At 37.6% G+C, this 21,164-nt stretch overlaps 1 protein-coding gene across 1 annotated transcript; it reads right to left on the bottom strand.

Annotated features, from left to right (window-relative positions):
• Positions 1-17,921: 17,921 nt before the first annotated feature.
• LOC118485051 lies at positions 17,922-18,884 on the bottom strand. The gene has a single exon (XM_035981280.1). The coding sequence runs from the start codon at positions 18,882-18,884 to the stop codon at positions 17,922-17,924; it is 963 nt and encodes a 320-aa protein (XP_035837173.1).
• Positions 18,885-21,164: the final 2,280 nt, after the last annotated feature.

The following is a 21,164-nucleotide window of genomic DNA, read 5'->3' on the forward strand; positions in this document are numbered from 1 at the left end:
AACAAATAGTTATCTGTAGTGGTCAAATTAAGGGTCTCTAGAAGCAGATAAACAATTGCTGTCTATTTAAATCTGAGTTGTCGGAACAGAATATTTGCCTGGATTTTTGTCTGTAATAATTTATTTTACTATTTGAGATACGGTATGGGACGTATTATTTAAATTGAATAGTAATGATAAATGTTATGGAAACTTCTGGATAATCTGTTTCGCTCAGTGCCATGCCCCGATGATTCCGCCATCGGTTGGGGTGTGACAGATTGGTATCAGAGCCATAACTATAGGGAATTAGGCAAGACTCGACCTAGTCCGGGTCGATGTCTTAAAGACCTAGACTATAGTTAGGAACCAACAAACCAAGCATACATGCTATATCTCGTTATTCTCGTTTACACTACACCATCACCGCACTCGAATTTTCAATAATGAGAAAGCGATTTAGCCAAGATTAGGTGTGAAAACCGCAAACTCTCGACTAAATTGCTTGATCAATGCTGTTTTATCAACTTATCAATGATCTCTTCATTATTTTTTTCAATAACGAACGCTTGTTCAACGGGGAGAATTATACCAAATCAGGAGTGAAATCCATATTTTGATGAATAATCTCCTCTATTTTACTAAAATCAAGGGAAGTTGTCAAGCCAGGGGTGAAACCCTAACCTTGACGGCTTATCCATGGATTTTACCAAAACTCTCACCAAAGTCTCGACGGACTCCAACGACCTGAACTCACGAGTATGGCTTAGGGACTGCGTGCCAAATGCCCAAGATTCGAGGTATAGGCCGACCCCGAAAGTCGGAATGTGACGACAAGTCCTTGAGAATAGTCGAATCGCTTTGGTCTGTCAATGTCTAATAGCCGCAGATAATCTCTCTCTCGATTTTTACATGTTTCGATTCTGAGCCCGCAACTGCTGACTCTGATGACTCGTTGATTTTATGTGTTTATATGTATTTAACTGTTTATGTGTGTAAAATTTTGAGATTTATTTGATTTCTGCACTCACTTCGATCGACACACACAATCCGCATTGGTCTTCTATCTCAAAACTCTAATAGGTCGCTACAATCTGGACGACATTATGCTATATGCTATACTATATTAATCGATATATTATACGCGATCGCTATATTCGAACGACTCGCGAGCTTTGAATGATAGGTTTCTGTATTCTGACTGCTTCTGTGTGCTGATAGGGGGATTACGTGATATTATGTGCTTCTGTGATTCTGTGCCCTACGTGCTTATGTGCTTCTGTGACAACGTGAATCTGTGGTTATGTGCCTATGTGTTTATGTAATACATTCTTCAACGTGTTCCTAAGCTTTAGTAAGTAGTAGACGTGTGAGGTGAGATTCGATTATGATGTGTCTGAGACCTACGGCGATGTCTGTTGCAGACAATGTCGTCATCTGGACACCGAACCCCACTTACTCGCCAAGAAAAGAGAGACAGACGTCTTGCTGCTATCATCGCCAAACAAGTAGCAAAAGTTGTGAGCGATGTCTATGAAAACGTCAGCAAGTCATCTGAGGAGTCGAGAACTGAAGCTCCCAAAGATGCTGCCAAAACTGTTTTCAGCTTCAAACAGTTCAAGGCATGCGGACCAAAGGAATTCACCGGAGAAGATGGCCCAACAGCTATGTTTCAATGGTTTGATTCCGTCGAAGTCACTCTGCGCCAAAGCGGCTGTCCAGAAAATCTCCGTACCCAAAACGCAACCGGCGTCTTCTAGTCCCGAGCTCTAGACTGGTGGACGGCCGAACGAAACAAACGTGGGAATGATGCAGCTTATGAGCTGACTTGGGAAGAGCTGAAAGCCATTATGATAGACGAATTATGCGCTCCCCATGAACGCCAAAAGCTAGAGGACGAGTTTTGGAACATTAAGCAGAAGGATGGAGACAACGCTGTCATGACTGCTCGCTTTAAGCAGCTCAGCATTATCTGTCCCGATCAGGTCAAGACGTCAGACATGGCCATCAAGAAGTACATTCGAGCTCTACCCGACTGTGTTGCCGATTTTGTTCACGCCGTGAAGACCTCGTCAATTGAAGAGACTTACTTGCTTGCCGCCGAAATCAACGACAAGCGAGTAAAAGCTGGTTTCTAGGATAAGCCCTCCAAGTCTCTGCATCAAGCCACCACTGCACCGACCGCCGAAACCGCCACTGCTCAACCGTCCAAGTCATCACGCCGCAAGAAGAAGCACAACAACAGCAGCTCCAGCAACAAGAACTGTGCTGTCACTACCACTGCTGCCCTTCTACAAGCCATGCCAGCTCAGCAGCAGTCTCATCATCGACCAGCACCAGTTACTCAAGCGCCGCCAGCAAAGCGTGCATACACAGGTCCCCACCCACTCTGCCCGACATGCTCATATCATCATCCAGTGGTCCTTGCCTGTCGTTTCTGCGCTCATTGCAATCTGTACGGTCATTTCACTGCCAACTGTCGTTATGGTCCCCGTAACACCGCAGCTCCTGCCACTGCTCATCAAGCTCTACTCCCAGCCCCACAAGGCCAACAAGCAGCTCAGGCACCCGCGATCAATGCTCGAGTCTGCTTTGCATGTGGTGATCCTAACCATTTTGCAAACATGTGCCCGAACAGGGTTGTGAAGCAAGAGCCCTAGCAGCAGCAGCAGCCTCAGCAACAAGCAGCACGCGCCAGAACCTTCAAGATCAATGCTCGTCAAGCCCAGGCTGACAACAACGTGGTTAATGGTACGTTCCTTGTGAATGATATTTATGCGTCATGTTTGTTTGATACTGGAGCCGATAACTGCTTTGTGTCGTTTGAATTTGTAACATCCCGAAAACGGGTTTGGTAATAAAACTCCGTTAATACTAAAAGACGGGTAAAGTACCGTTAGTAGTAAAAATAACCCGGTAAATATTTGGATTTAAATAAGAAATCCTAATATTAAATACAAGCGAATCAAAGTTTTAAAGAATTGAGTTTATAAGAGCCCGAGTTAACGGGACTTAAAATAAAACGGGTTATAACTCCCGGGACCCACCAAGTAACTAGGAATATTAACCTAGTTAGTTAGTGTCTTGACATAATAGAACAAATATGGTTAAAATACCCTTTAAATAACTTGTGTAAAACATGAGGGACTAATTTTGTTAAGTGGGAAACTTGGTTTATTAAAACAAAAAAAAAATAAAACACAACACACACACTTGGTGTGCGTGTGTGTGTGTGCGTGAAATCGGTCCAGGAGAAGGAGCAAGAGCTCCAAACCCTAGCTCATCCAAATTCATCAAAATTGGATGGCCAAACGACGCTTAAATTCACAACTGAACGCGAATTAACGATCACCAAGTCAAGGGGATCGTAAGATATGTCGAATTTCTAACATTCGTGAAGTTGTAAAAATTTGATAATCATCCTAATCGCAAATTAGGCATGGATTATAGAAGCTATGGCTAGATTAGTGATGTATACTTGCTTAGGAATGAAACCCTAAGTGAAAATCATACATAACATGATATGAATTGAAGGATTTGATGAATTAACACACTTAGATAAGTGGGTTTTAATGTTATGATGAAATTGATGATATAACCATGCTTAGAATCGACATGCATGATAACCAATAGAAGGTGTTCGATTAAACCATGAATTTGTGTACAAGATCATACTTCTCACGAAATGGGTTTAGTATGATATGAGAGAATTGATGTTAAGATTGTGATATAGATGCTTGAAATCAAGTTACCTAGTAGTTAGTGTGTAAAATTTGGTTTCATTAAGAGTTCGGATGAAATGCCTAAGCGAAATTCAATAAACCAAATGTGCATTGAATAAGTTGATAAGTCGATTGACTTTAAAAAGTCAAATCGACCAAGTATATGATCGAATGATAAATTCGATATAAGAAGCGTAGGATGGAATAGTCGTAAATGGTTATGACTAACCTAACCATCTTACCATTTCAATGATAGTTTGACGCTTGACAAGCTAGGTGAAAGCTTTGGGAAGGAAGCGGGTCAAACGAATCAAGAATGAAGGAAAAAGCGTAATTCGGATGCAAGGTAAGTATATCTTACACTAGTCATATATTTAGAATATTCTTTTGTCGTATTAATTACGAAAAAAGACAAATACCTAATTGAGATATAGTGTTCCGACGTATAGTCGTACGAAACAAGCTAATCAAATATGATAAGAAACCATAGGGATGACTAAAAATAAGTTGAATCGGAAATTCGATCATATTGTGATGAATGAAACATGTATTTTTATTGGTTACCATATAAGGTAAATCATAATAACCAATAAGGGCAAAATGGAAATTTGGTCACACGTTGACCTATATCGTTAGTTTTGAAAGACAATTATGATGTAGGCCATAATAGGCTAAAAAGTGTTAAGAAATGAATTTATAAGTAAAATGATCGCGTGGTGTAAACCGGAGCTAGTCATACATACGAGGTGGTAATAAATGTCATCTCGCTAATATAATCGGTCATTTAGACCAAACGGGTCAAAAGGTGAAATTATCGCCCTTTGACAATATCGACTAATGGTTGTTGAGTTATATGATTTCAGGAATAAATGTAGAAATGATATTTACATCGCTATTATTTAGTGATTTTTATAGCAAGGCACTAAAACAGGTCAATACATTGACCCGAGCCAGGTATGTGTAATTGAGTAATTATTCATTTAGAATGTAAGGTTCAATGAGCATTAAATGAAGTCTTAGATAGACAATGGGTTACTTGAATAGGTAAACCGAATATTTTAAAGAGGGTCAGGGCATTTCGAAAAGCAAAATGACTTTTCGATCAAGATGGTAACCCAAAAGAAGAATTATGGGTCAAACATGCTCTCAAAAGACCTTGTCGTAATTGAAAGACTAAAAAGGACCAAAACGCCCTTGATAGCTAATTCGAACAAACAACCGTTAAAGGTTGCTTGGAAACGAGTTTTATGATTAGGTAAATACTTAGAATAAGTATAGAAGCTGGAAGAGGTATTATATTAGTCAAATGGCACTATTTGAGTTTTTGCCGTAAAATAATGATTCGATAGGTAAAATTTGGTTTATATAGATCACCACATTAAACCCACCATAAGTACAGTTGTGGTGGGAGATTATAGGATAAGAAATGAGGTGATGGAATGCTAGAAGCAATAGAAAGCGATTTTTAGGCTCGAAAGTGCTTAAATACCCTTAATGGGTCAAAATAAGCATACGAGCGAAAATGGTTTAAATTGTGTAATAAACCTATGATTAGAACCTAATATGGTATATAACATTTATTTGAAGAAGTGTAGGTGATGTAGGAATCAAACAAATATGTTTGTTTGATAAAATGCATAAACGGGTAAAATTTGATAAAAAGGTAACGAGTCGAAGGCTTGAAAGTCTCAAAATTTATTCATGTTGGATGTTGGATTTTAACTCCATAAGATGGAGAATTAAATTACAGACGCGTAGGAAAAAGAATCGGGTAAAATGGATCAATAACGAAGAAGTTATGGCCGTTTCCGTGAAATCGGGTTGAGCTGGGAATGTACAGCAACAGCTGAAGGCAACAGTCTGTGAAAACAAGGGCTAGGCGTGATGCCTAGGCCCTTGGCGTCACGCGACGCCCCTAACTCCGGAAAATTTTTAATTTTTGTCATTTTAACCCCTGTACTTGTTTTAAGTTAATATTTGACTATCAAAACTAACTTTTAAGTTGGTTTTGATCATAGGTGATCGCCAAGAGTGCCCGGATGAAGATCAAGCGACGAGCAAGAACCGAACACGATTGCGAAATAAGCTTCCGCACTATGTATCGTTGTTATGTTAAACGACGAACTTATTTATATTATGTTGAAACCTTTTAAATTGTAAAAGTTTTAGATTACTCGTATTTTCTAAGGATACTTAGTCGTAATTACATGTTTATTTTCGTTATTTATACGAAATTTATATAAAATATTGTATTAAACAAGCAAGGGTGTTACAAGTTGGTAATCAGAGCTCAAGGTTAAAAGAATAAAGTGTTCGGTTCGAGGCTTAATCGCAAATCCAGTAAGCACATGTATGTTAATATTTTAGCATGCTAAAGTGTTGTAAACAACACATAGGGCTATCGTGTGATACACGTTACCCCAATTAAAATGACTGATGTAGTTGATGAAAATACGCACGTTGACGCGTATAGTAGAAAAAGCCTTGTATTATAATACGGGCGATTATCGAAGTTGACATTACTAACTTTTGTGAATGTTTTAATTGAAGGACACTCGCGTTTGAAGACGACGAGAGTTGAACGAATTGTGGATATGATGATGGAATGGTCCGAGACATGACAAGAAGAGCATGCTCATCAAGGACCTAAACCGCGTAGCGATCGCAAACAAGGTTAATGGCAAGAGAAGCCCGTGAGGGCAAGCATTACCAGGTGCACATTTTAAATTTAATTGCACAAATAGTAATATGCAACAAATATGTAGAAATTGAAATGTTGCATATGTAGATTAAAAACTTGGAAAAACCCGAATAGAAAATGTATTCGGGATATTGTTTCCAAGAGAAACAAATAGAGGCATTACTTACATAGGTCGTGATGTGAAAACTATAAAAAGGTCATGCGTGTCATGTGTTAATCGCTTACTCTGGCCAAGTAAGTAGTGACATATGATACCATGAACTTCTTATAGCGGACACGTTTACATCCGATGTAGTAAGCGCGAGGTGAATGGGACTAACTTAAATGGTACCCAAATGAATCAAATAAATAAGATGTTTGAGAGTAAACGTAAACGCAAGTCGGACGACGGAAGCATATTACATTAAAATGACGAGCCCGAGAGAAGGGACAAAGATCGAAGTAAATGAAAATACAAACCAACTAATGAGAATGCTAAGGCATGGGGATAAAGGTTTGACTGACATAAGTGATGAAATTCACGTGGACAAGTCAAACGAATTAAATAATGAATAAATGAATAAATGACTTAATTGAATAAAAGCGATAGATTTCGCTAAGATGACCAAATAAATTAAAATGATGTCTAAAACCATATAAGAATGGTTACTTGATAATGATTACGGTAAAGATACCCGATGGACGGGTAGGATTGTGAGTGAATGCGTAAACCGAGAGACGGGAACACGAAATAGAAAGTCAAAAGACTCGGAATATGAGTCATGACTAAAAGATGACAATAATTTTCGCAAACATAAATTTTGGTAATTACGTTCAACCATTTCAAAGTTGGACGGATCAAATAAAGAATGAAGTTTGACATACATAAGCAATGAAAATTCACCCAAAATGAGTCAAACGAGTCAATTAAGGAATAACGCTTAATATAATAGGAAAACGCAAACCAGTGAACCGGAAAGCTAAAAACAATAAGATAGAAGGACCCGAGTAATGGGTTGTAAAGGAGTATAAGTATGAACCGGGTAACGGTAAACGTAGGACAAACCGACGTGTAAATGACGTTAGAAGTCGTAAAGTCGGAAAGATAGTCCGAAAGTGAACAAATGAAGCCTTAGACTACGGTCAAGGTCAAATGAAATCCAAAAAGTAAAGGTAAATAATTCTAAACATATAAAGGGGTGCCTTAACGCCATATGCGTATATAAACATATACACATTTGAATAAAGACTCGAATAAAAGATGATCTATGGGATCATCATAACCTACGGGATATTAATTAGTGAAACGGTCTACGGGGCCAAAATGACCCACGGGTCATGAATTGAAGCAAAGGGATCATAAGGGCCTCGCCTTAAAGAGGTGAAAGCTTAAGGAAATAGCCTACGAGGTTAAGTGAAGGAACCTACGGGTCAATAGTGTAAGGTGAGGGAACTTGTTATGAGTCCGCGTAAAACGAGAACGGAAAACAATAAATTATGGGTTGTTAATTTCCTTGATATGAGTAATTGACATAGTTAAAGAGAAAAACGTTAAACGAAAATTCAGTTTTAGTAAGAAATAACATTTTTACAAATATAAATTCTGATAGGAATTTGAATAGTAAGCATGAAAGATTCAAGTATTGACGCTGATAGGCGCAAGACGATATATATTCGAAAAGTGATCTTTTCGAAAATGAAAGATAGATATATAAATTAAACATGATGCGACACGATCACGGTTAAGAAATGTAATGTGAAGTAGAATCACATTATAACCAAGTGAGCGGTAAAAAGTAACTGGACTAATAAGTCTAGTTAGTGAGACCGGTGAAGGTCAGCAATTCAAATCGAGAAATTTGGTTTGCTCGTAAGCGGAGGATTCGGTATAACTGAACCGAATAAATGAATTTGAAAACAAAAGAAATTGTTGCTAAAAGTGAAAGATTTCACTAAAGACCTTTAAACGGGTCAAGGTAACGGATTCACAAAGAGTTCGATAATATATAAAAGTGATGGATATCGCTAAGTTAACTAACCTAGTAGAAATAACAGAATTACGTTATTTCAAGTTACATTATGTCGTATGAGGTATGTAGATGTTCTGTAACCAAAAGGATATTACCATAATTTTTCCGGTAATACTAACAATTGGTTAAAGTATGAGTAATGCTTAAAAGATTACTCAGGTCAAATGCATTGAGTTTAGAACTCGATGAACTATGTAAGAAAGGTTTCGAGGACGAAACCTCTTTAAGGGGGTAGACTTGTAACATCCCGAAAATGGGTTTGGTAATCAAACTCCGTTAATACTAAAAGACGGGTAAAGTACCGTTAGTAGTAAAAATAACCCGGCAAATATTTGGATTTAAATAAGAAATCCTAATATTAAATACAAGCGAATCAAAGTTTTAAGGAATTGAGTTTATAAGAGCCCGAGTTAACGGGACTTAAAATAAAACGGGTTATAACTCCCGGGACCCACCAAGTAACTAGGAATATTAACCTAGTTAGTTAGTGTCTTGACATAATAGAACAAATATGGTTAAAATACCCTTTAAATAAATTGTGTAAAACACGAGGGACTAATTTTGCTAAGTGGGAAACTTGGTTTATTAAAACAAAAAAAAATAAAACACAACACACACACACTTGGTGTGTGTGTGTGTGCGTGAAATCTGTCCAGGAGAAGGAGCAAGAGCTCCAAACCCTAGCCCATCCAAATTCATCAAAATTGGAGGGCCAAACGACGCTTAAATTCACAACCGAACGCGAATTAACGATCACCAAGTCAAGGGGATCATAAGGTATGTCGAATTTCTAACATTCGTGAAGTTGTAAAAATTTGATAATCATCCTAATCGCGAATTAGGCATGGATTATAGGAGCTATGGCTAGATTAGTGATGTATACTTGCTTAGGAATGAAACCCTAAGTGAAAATCATACATAACATGATATGAATTGAAGGATTTGATGAATTAACACACTTAGATAAGTGGGTTTTAATGTTATGATGAAATTGATGATATAACCATGCTTAAAATCGACATGCATGATAACAAATAGAAGGTGTTCGATTAAACCATGAATTTGTGTACAAGATCATACTTCTCACGAAATGGGTTTAGTATGATATGAGAGAATTGATGTTAAGATTGTGATATAGATGCTTGAAATCAAGTTACCTAGTAGTTAGTGTGTAAAATTTGGTTTCATTAAGAGTTCGGATGAAATGCCTAAGCGAAATTCAATAAACCAAATGTGCATTGAATAAGTTGATAAGTCGATTGACTTTAAAAAGTCAAATCGACCAAGTATATGATCGAATGATAAATTCGATATAAGAAGCGTAGGATGGAATAGTCGTAAATGGTTATGACTAACCTAACCATCTTACCATTTCAATGATAGTTTGACGCTTGACAAGCTAGGTGAAAGCTTTGGGAAGGAAGCAGGTCAAACGAATCAAGAATGAAGGAAAAAGCGTAATTCGGATGCAAGGTAAGTATATCTTACACTAGTCATATATTAGAATATTCTTTTGTCGTATTAATTACGAAAAAGACAAATACCTAATTGAGATATGGTGTTCTGACGTATAGTCGTACGGAACAAGCTAATCAAATATGATAAGAAACCATAGTGATGACTAAAAATGAGTTGAATCGGAAATTCGATCATATTGTGATGAATGAAACATGTATTTTTAATGGTTACCATATAAGTTAAATCATAATAACCAATAAGGGCAAAATGGAAATTTGGTCACACGTTGACCTTTATCGTTAGTTTTGAAAGACAATTATGATGTAGGCCATAATAGGCTAAAAAGTGTTAAGAAATGAATTTATAAGTAAAATGACCGCGCGGTGTAAACCGGAGCTAGTCATACATACAAGGTGGTAATTAATGTCATCTCGCTAATATAATCGGTCATTTAGACCAAACGGGTCAAAAGGTGAAATTATCGCCCTTTGACAATATCGACTAATGGTTGTTGAGTTATATGATTTCAGGAATAAATGTAGAAATGATATTTGCATCGCTATTATTTAGTGATTTTTATAGCAAGGCACTAAAACAGGTCAATACATTGACCCGAGCCAGGTATGTGTAATAGAGTAATTATTCATTTAGAACGTAAGGTTCAATGAGCATTAAATGAAGTCTTAGATAGACAATGGGTTACTTAAATGGGTAAACCGAATATTTTAAAGAGGGTCGTGGCATTTCGAAAAGCAAAATGACTTTTCGATCAAGATCGTAAGCCAAAAGAAGAATTATGGGTCAAACATGCTCTCAAAAGACCTTGTCATAATTGAAAGACTAAAAAGGACCAAAACGCCCTTGATAGCCTATTCGAACAAACAACCGTTAAAGGTTGCTTGGAAACGAGTTTTATGATTAGGTAAATACTTAGAATAAGTATAGAAGCTGGAAGAGGTATTATATTAGTCAAATGGCACTATTTGAGTTTTTGCCGTAAAATAATGATTCGATAGGTAAAATTTGGTTTATATAGATCACCACATTAAACCCACCATAAGTACAGTTGTGGTGGGAGATTATAGGATAAGAAATGAGGTGATGGAATGCTAGAAGCAATAGAAAGCGATTTTTAGGCTCGAAAGTGCTTAAATACCCTTAATGGGTCAAAATAAGCATACGAGCGAAAATGGTTTAAATTGTGTAATAAACCTATGATTAGAACCTAATATGGTATATAACATTTATTTGAAGAAGTGTAGGTGATGTAGGAATCAAACAAATATGTTTGTTTGATAAAATGCATAAACGGGTAAAATTTGATAAAAAGGTAACGAGTCGAAGGCTTGAAAGTCTCAAAATTTATTCATGTTGGATGTTGGATTTTAACTCCATAAGATGGAGAATTAAATTACAGACGCGTAGGAAAAAGAATCGGGTAAAATGGATCAATAACGAAGAAGTTATGGCGTTTCCGTGAAATCGGGTTGAGCTGGGAATGTACAGCAACAGCTGAAGGCAACAGTCTGTGAAAACAAGGGCTAGGCGTGATGCCTAGGCCCTTGGCGTCACGCGACGCCCCTAACTCCGGAAAATTTTTAATTTTTGTCATTTTAACCCCTGTACTTGTTTTAAGTTAATATTTGACTATCAAAACTAACTTTTAAGTTGGTTTTAATCATAGGTGATCGCCAAGAGTGCCCGGATGAAGATCAAGCGACGAGCAAGAACCGAACACGATTGCGAAATAAGCTTCCGCACTATGTATCATTGTTATGTTAAACGACGAACTTATTTATATTATGTTGAAACCTTTTAAATTGTAAAAGTTTTAGATTACTCGTATTTTCTAAGGATACTTAATCGTAATTACATGTTTATTTTCGTTATTTATACGAAACTTATATAAAATATTGTATTAAACAAGCAAGGGTGTTACAGAATTCGAGAAGCTCCTTAGTCGTAAGCGCTCTTATCTGCCCTCGTCATTCGAAGTTGAAGTTGCTACTGGAAGAACTGTCACCGTTAATTCTGTTCTTCGTGATTGTACCCTCGAGCTCAACAATCACATTTTTCCAATCGACCTTATTCCGATGCAACTCGGAAGTTTTGACGTCATAGTAGGCATGGACTTTCTTCGTGAAAACCATGCTGAAGTTGTGTGCTTCGACAAGATGATTCGATTCTCCCTTGCGAATGGTGATTTACTATGTGTCTATGGCGAAACTGTTTCGAAGGGTCTCAAGCTCATGTCGTGTGTCCAAGCTAGCAAGTATCTCCGCAAGGAATACAGAGCTTTCTTGGCCAACATTGTAGTAGCGGAGAAGGAAAAGAAAAGGAAGACAGAAGTCAAAGACGTTCCTGTGGTCCGTGAATTTCCTCAGGTGTTCCTTGATGATCTTCCTGGATTACCGCCAAGTCGTGATATCGACTTCCGTATCGACCTCATTCCTGGAGCTAACCCCGTAGCCAAAGCCCCTTATCGACTCGCGCCATCCGAAATGCGAGAGCTCTCGAACCAACTCCAGGAACTACTTGAAAAAGGTTTTATTCGCCCGAGCACCTCTCCTTGGGGCGCGCCAGTACTTTTCGTTAAAAAGAAGGATGGGTCGTTCAGGATGTGCATCGACTACCGGGAATTGAATAAGTTAACCATCAAGAACCGTTATCCCCTACCTCACATCGACGATTTGTTTGACCAACTGCAAGGTGCTACGTGTTTCTCGAAGATCGACCTACGCTCAGGCTATCATCAACTACACATTCAGGAAGAAGATATACCTAAAACCGCTTTTCGCACTCGCTACGGCCACTACGAGTTCATTGTTATGCCTTTTGGTTTAACCAACGCATCCGCGGTTTTCATGGGTCTGATGAATCGCGTGTGTAAGCCAGATCTGGACCGTTTCGTCATCGTGTTTATCGATGATGTCTTGACTATTCCAAGTCGAAAGCCGAACACGCGCAACATCTACGTTTGGTTCTCGAGTTACTCCAAGGGAATCAACTCTATGCCAAGTTCTCCAAGTGAGAATTCTGGTTAGAGGAGGTCCAGTTCCTGGGTCACATCGTTAATAGTCAAGGTATTCATGTCGATCCCGCGAAGATTGAAGCAGTTAAGAGTTGGATTACGCCTAAGAACCCGTCTGAAGTCCGTTCCTTTCTCGGATTAGCGGGCCATTATCGACGATTTATCGAAGGATTCTCGAAGATCGCTGTGCCGCTTACCGCTCTTACGCATAAAGACAGGTCTTTTGTTTGGGGAACTGAACAAGAGTCTGCTTTCCAAACCCTTAAGCATAAGCTTTGCAATGTTCCAGTTCTCACATTCCCCGAAGGAAACGACGGTTTTATTGTCTACTGTGATGCTTCCAACCTTGGTCTCGACTGTGTTCTCATGCAACGAGACAAGGTTATAGCTTACGCTTCTCGACAGCTCAAAATCCACGAGAAGAATTATACAACCCATGATCTCGAGCTAGGCGCAGTTGTTTTTGCGTTAAAGATTTGGCGACACTACCTATATGGTACCAAGTGTACGATCTTCACCGATCATAGGAGCCTGCAACATATCTTTGATCAGAAAGAGCTTAATATGCGTCAACGCCGATGGGTAGAACTTCTTAACGATTACGACTGTGAGATTCGTTATCACCCAGGCAAAGCAAATGTCGTTGCCGACGCGCTCAGCAGACGGAGTTATTTGCACAGCATTCGTAATACCCAAGCCCAACACGATCTCGAAACCCTCGTTCGCAAAGCCCAACATGCTTGCTTTAATGAACGCACCTTGAAGAAGGAGAGAATCTATCACGACGGAGTTCAGCTTGTCAGCAAATTGAATGGGATCTTCTATTTTCTGGACCGAATTTGGATCCCTAAGCGGACCGAATTGCGAAAGATTTTAATGGACGAAGCCCACAAATCCCGATATTCTATTCATCCCGGTGCGGATAAAATGTACCAGGACCTTCGTTACAAGTACTGGTGGCCGGGAATGAAAAGGGATATCGCTCTCTACATTGGGAAGTGCCTGACTTGTGCAAGGGTCAAGGCTGAACATCAAAGACCCTCTGGCTTACTCGAGCAACTGCCAATCCCTATATGGAAGTGGGAGAGTATAGCTATGGATTTCATAACAAAGCTTCCGCCCACGTCATCAGGTCACGACAGCATCTGGGTTGTCGTTGATCGATTGACCAAATCAGCCCACTTTTTGCCAATACGAGAAGATTACAAGGTGGAGCGATTAGCCAAATTTACATCGACGAGATCATTTGTAATCATGGTACGCCTCGCGACATCATATCTGACCATGATGCTCGGTTTACCTCGCGATTGTGGGAAACGTTTCAAGCAGCTCTCGATACGTCGCTTAACTTAAGTACCGCATTCCATCCTCAAACCGACGGACAGACTGAAAGAACGATCCCTACTCTTGAAGACATGCTCCGTTCGTGTGTCATAGATTTCGGTAGTAATTGGAACAAATACCTGCCGTTAGTCGAATTCTCGTATAATAACAGTTATCATACCAGCATCCAAATGGCACCATTCTAGGCTTTATATGGAAGAAGATGTCACTCGCCATTAACCGGTCCCGAGTTACTGCAAGAAACGACTGATAAAGTTCTCCAAATTCGAGACAACCTATTAAAAGCTCGAAGTAGACAGAAAAGTTACGCCGATAGAAGACGCAAACCCCTTGAATTTGACGTTGGCGACTACGTACTCCTAAAGGTATCACCTTGGAAGGGTGTGGTCAGATTCGGCAAGAAAGGGAAACTAGCTGTCACACCCCAACCGATGGCGGAAACATCGGGATGAGACGAACAAATTGCTCAAAATAACATAACACTAAATGTGACAATAATTTATTTAATTCATTTCATAAACTCTAAAATGAAATACATAGTTCCAAACAATACAACATATTGTTCAACAACAATTCAAATGTTATGTGGGTTTCTAGAGTTCATCCTAGCTTGATTCTTGAATCTTGTACTTTCAACCTGCAATATGTATTAAAATAATGTCAACAAAAACATGTTGGCGAGTATACAAGTTTTCATACATAGTATATACATGTTTAAAATGTTTACTCAATTCCAAATGTGAAATACCATACCATATTGACAGTATATACTCGAAACGATGTTACTCTATGTGCCCAAACCAAAGTTTAACGCAATTAAAGTGTACCCAAACGAGTTTGAGTAGGTTGACATAGTTTAACCTAACAATACCTGCTCGTAGAACAGGAGGGGCGTTTCTCAACCTATAGCGCTACCATTGTTAGGGGAGGCTTGTACGAAGTTAATGAACACATAGTCATTAGGTGTTTACAGTAGCATAACATGTCTAACATGAATAGAGTGTGTCACATAGAATTTGGAATGAGTGTGCATAAAATGTTTAATGTGTTGTGATGTTTGATATGTAATACATATTGCACCCAAAAGTGTAAAACGAAAATGGGTCATGTATACTCACCTTAGAGTGCGTTGCGTTTCTTGGTAAGAGAATAAGAGCAAGAGTTTGTCCAAGAGAATTGTAACCAAGCGCAAGAGATTTTACCCCATTTTGTGATTTAGGAATTCGTTACATAATGATGGTAAAATGCTTAAGATGATAATGGGAATTTAGTGGGAAATAATGTTTTAAAATATTGATTTATTAAATAGTAATATCTATAATTATAATAACAATGATATGTATTACTAGATGTATTATTTCTAATAACAATATTTATAACCATGGTAATAATAAATAATTAAAACTAATGTTTGCATTTACAAGAATTATTATTAAACGGAAAAAGAATAATAATAGTATTTTGTTTCGAAATTATTATTGAAATAGATTTATTATTAGAATTTTATTAATAATAATGTGAGTAATAAATATAGTTATAATAATAATATTAACAACATTAATAATAATAGTATCTTATTAATAATTTTTATTGATAATAATCTGAATAATTTATAACTGATTTTGTATCATCACTAATAATAATGATAATATAATAATAATAATAATAATAATAATATTAGTAATAAATATAACAATGTTTAATAATAACAAAACAACAATGATTTATAATATAAATGATAATGTTATTTATATTACTAATAATAATAAGCCTGATTAATTACATAGTAATATTTCTGATAAAAAAAATTCTGATTATTTTTAATAAATCTGATTATTTCAGAATAAATCTAATTATTTTTATTAGATATTATTTTTAATATATAATAACATTATATATTATAAATTATAATAATAATGATAATAATGATAATATAATAAAATGAACAGAATATTTAAAGCAGAAATTTAGAACAGAAAAAAAAACAAACAGATAAAGGAACAGAATCGGAAAAGAAACGAGTCGGTACCGGTCGGTCGTCTTCTCCGGCACTCCGGCGAATTTCCGGCAAGGCATCAGGTTTTCCGGCGAGAGAAGGGAAGAGAGCGGTGGTTGCAGGTGGTCTCCGGTGAAGTGTGCGGGTTTCGAAGTGAGGAGGGCACCGGTATTTATAAGGTGTCGAAGGGGGGTTGTGAGTTTTGGAATGATATTGATTGATTCGGGTTTGACTATGTAAATGGAAACAAGGGAGGTGATGGCAATCAATCATTGATTGATTGCCGGAAATCTTGGTCGGAACCGAAAAGGAAAGAAGACAGCAAGTGTCTTGATGGTTACAGCCATTTTTGGGCGCTAGTATTTAAAAATGGCAACTGGCTAATTCGCGCATAAAACGTAATTGTTTCGTGATTTGTATGGATGTGGCATGCCCGGCCGAGTGGTTGAGATGTTGTTTGTTGTTTGAGAGGTCACGCGTTCGAACCCAGGGGAGGCCGGTTCTCACCCAGGAGACCCCCCCCCCCCTTTACCATTTTTGACTTAACCGGGTTAACAGCAGTCAACTGGGTTTTCTAACCCAGTTACATGATTTCTTCTATTAAAACCAAGGTTGGAGAACTCGCTAGTCGCTAGCGGGTCGGTGAGGTAGGGACTAGCGACTACTCGGGATTACTCGGGATTAATCGGGATTAATCGGATCGGACTTTTTATGTATAATTTTAAGTTTTTATACATATATACATATATTTTTATACGTAATTTTTTTAAGTGGACAAGTTTTGACCGGAATCTGGGAGGTTTTGGCCGAAATATGTGTTTTTTTTCCGATTTTTTCTGAATTTTTTCCGATTTTTTTTGTTTTTTCCCGATTTTTCCCGACCGACTAGTCGCGATTAGGGCCGACTAGGGCCGATTAGGGCCGACTAGGCCGACTAGCGATTTTTTTACTGATTAGCTGAAAATTACTCAGTTGAAGGGCGACTAGCGACTAGTCAGCGATTAATCGCCGGCTAGTCGCGATTTTTGCAACCATGATAAAAACTAACCTGGTTAGGTTAATTTGATGATACTAAGGGATCTACTAACCAAGTTAGTTTAAACTAACTAAAATTCATTAAAATCCTTTTTATTTATTTACAATACCAATTTATTTAATTAATTAATTTATTTAATTATTATAAATAGTATATTTATTTATTTTAGCTAATAATATATTTCATAATTATTTGATTTAACCCAAATTTCTGGTAATTTACCGAATTATCGTACGAATTCCCGATTTTTGTCTGATTTAGGGTAATCTCTTGGCAACGCTTGATTTAAGAGTTGGGATTTGGATATCTTTCAATTGTTTTTTTACATGTTTGACATAGTGTAACGTGTTTTAACGTGTTTAACCATAACATAGAATCCAAACAAGTATATGATCAAAACAATGCAATTTTTCATTATGATTCAAGTCTCGAGGTACAAATTGGAAATGAATGAGAGTACAATTGACGAAATTGGAAAGTACAACTGATAAAGCTATAAATAGAAATTTCAAAAATACGGAACGTTACAGTCTCCCCTACTTTAGGAGATTTCGTCCTCGAAATCAAGATGAAAGACCAAAAGAAGAGAAACGATGTAATAGTTATGATGGTTGAAGAACGACGCTGATCGAGACGATTTTACCATTAGGTGTCGGCATCTTGAGCTTGGTTGGCATTGAGAGCTGGGGCTTTTGGGGCTGGTTGTCGCTCTTGGTTCCATAAGGGACAGTGTGGGCGAAGGTGTGTCGTATCTCCACACTTGAAACATGCGCGAACCCTGTTGCCTGACTCCGAGTTTTGAAATTTTCGTTTCCTACCCTCGTTGCCATTTGTTGGGGCTTCATGGCCAATGGTAACCTGGTTGGCTACCCGAGTGGATGTTGCGGCTTGTTTATCACGAACGCGATTATTGTTTAAACTGGCAGCGAGACGATAAACAGCCTCGATATTGTCAAGTTGGGCTGCCTCGATGGTGTCTCTCATGGTAGGGGGTAAACCGTGGATATACTTTTTGATCATACGATCAACCGTGAGGACTAGGTGAGGTACAACAAAGCTCAGCTGCTTAAAGCGGGTGGTATACGCGAGGTTATCGTCTCCAACTTGCTTGAGGGCCCAAAATTCTTCCTCAAGCTTCTGTTGTTCATGAGGAGGGCAAAATTCCTCCATCATGAGTTGCTTCAATTCTTCCCATGACAACGCATATGCCAACTCGTTTGAACGAATGTTCCTTTCATTCGTCCACCATTCTAGGGCTCTTGCTTGAAAGACACCAGTAGCACTACGTGTCTTGAGCTCATCAGGACATTCACTATTAATAAATGTGACCTCTATGCTGTCGAACCACTCGAACATAGCTGTCACACCTTCTTCACCAGTGAAGGGCTTAGGGCGGCAAGAGGCGAAATGTTTGTAGTTAAAGGCAATGGGCTTAGGTTGGGCAGCTTTCGAGTCAATAGAAGAGTTTGGGGTGTTGGAAGCTTGGATTTCGTTCACAACTTTGGGGATAAGGCGGGCGAATTGTTTGGCCATGAATGCCATCATCTTCTTTTGCGAGCTGCCCCTTGATTTTCTGGACGAGTTGGAAAGTTGACGAGATGAAGACATCTACGAATTTGAAATGAAATGAGGATGAGACTTTGATCATAATGATTATTTGAGAAAGATTGTTTAATGCATGCAACACGTAGCACATTGTTTCACATTGTTTCACATAGAATAACATAAAGTGACATAGATTTTTCTCATAGGGTAATATGTATGGTAGAAAACATGATAAATTTAATTTGTTTACGAAAGAGTATCATTAATTGTTTTAGATTGCGACAAAAGCGTAAATTGTGACTTCCTAGTTTGAAATGAAGATAGCGCTCAATATAAAATCACATAGAAATTGAGATAACATAAAAGAGATTTATCATAAAACATGGATTGTCACGGAACGTAACATATGACACTTCCAAAGTGAATCGAAGACCTTCTCGAATTAAGGAAACGTGCTTTGGCCTAATAGGTATTAGTACTCTCGTCGATGGTCCCCAGGTAGGCAACGGGTCCTTAATGGATTTATACGAATGCCAAACCTAGACAGGACGTCCCGACTACCGGTACCTAACCCTTCCAGTTACTACACATCCTTAATCGATTGGGAAATCGAGACTTTGGCGAGAGCGAAAATCGAGGAGTGGGACTAGTTAACAAGATTCGAGTATCACCTCTAACTTGATAACGTCGTACCCTAACGTGGTTGGTACTTATCATAAGATAAGGGTCCACTAGAATATGAAAAGGAAAGCTCCCAACAAGGTTTGGATATCACTCCTAACTTGAGGGTAGATTTCGTGCAAAAATCAAAGTATAGCTGAGTGAAAATCATCACCAAGTGTGGGAATCACCCATATCTTGATGAATCATTTCGTTTGTGTTGTAAGAGTGTCTTCAAAGCCTCCAAGTGTGTATTGTGTTAGCCTTAGGAAAGGCATGTATATTAAGAGTCCAAAAGAAAATAGAGGGAAGCAAAGAAGATAGAAGGGAAGTTGTTTTAAGCAACACATAGTGAAAAAGCTCCTAAACTATAGACTAGGCAAGGTATTCCTAATTCCCTATAGTTATGGCTCTGATACCAATCTGGTATCAGAGTACTCCTACTATAGACTAGGGAAAACTAAGGCAATCCTACCCAATTCCCTATAGTTATGGCTCTGATACCAATCTGTCACACCCCAACCGATGGCGGAAACATCGGGATGAGACGAACAAATTGCTCAAAACAACATAACACTAAATGTGACAATAATTTATTTAATTCATTTCATAAACTCTAAAGTGAAATACATAGTTCCAAACAATACAACATATTGTTCAACAACAATTCAAATGTTATGTGGGTTTCTAGAGTTCATCCTAGCTTGATTCTTGAATCTTGTACTTTCAACCTGCAATATGTATTAAAATAATGTCAACAAAAACATGTTGGCGAGTATACAAGTTTTCATACATAGTATATACATGTTTAAAATGTTTACTCAATTCCAAATGTGAAATACCATACCATATTGACAGTATATACTCGAAACGATGTTACTCTATGTGCCCAAACCAAAGTTTAACGCAATTAAAGTGTACCCAAACGAGTTTGAGTAGGTTGACATAGTTTAACCTAACAATACCTGCTCATAGAACAGGAGGGGCGTTTCTCAACCTATAGCGCTACCATTGTTAGGGGAGGCTTGTACGAAGTTAATGAACACATAGTCATTAGGTGTTTACAGTAGCATAACATTTCTAACATGAATAGAGTGTGTCACATAGAATATGGAATGAGTGTGCATAAAATGTTTAATGTGTTGTGATGTTTGATATGTAATACATATTGCACCCAAAAGTGTAAAACGAAAATGGGTCATGTATACTCACCTTAGAGTGCGTTGCGTTTCTTGGTAAGAGAATAAGAGCAAGAGTTTGTCCAAGAGAATTGTAACCAAGCGCAAGAGATTTTACCCCATTTTGTGATTTAGGAATTCGTTACATAATGATGGTAAAATGCTTAAGATGATAATGGGAATTTAGTGGGAAATAATGTTTTAAAATATTGATTTGTTAAATAGTAATATCTATAATTATAATAACAATGATATGTATTACTAGATGTATTATTTCTAATAACAATATTTATAACCATGGTAATATTAAATAATTAAAACTAATGTTTGCATTTACAAGAATTATTATTAAACGGAAAAAGAATAATAATAGTATTTTGTTTCGAAATTATTATTGAAATAGATTTATTATTAGAATTTTATTAATAATAATGTGAGTAATAAATATAGTTATAATAATAATATTAACAACATTAATAATAATAATATCTTATTAATAATTTTT

Source organism: Helianthus annuus, chromosome 12 (assembly GCF_002127325.2).
Source record: "Helianthus annuus cultivar XRQ/B chromosome 12, HanXRQr2.0-SUNRISE, whole genome shotgun sequence".
In the NCBI taxonomy this organism is placed as follows: Eukaryota; Viridiplantae; Streptophyta; class Magnoliopsida; order Asterales; family Asteraceae; genus Helianthus; species Helianthus annuus.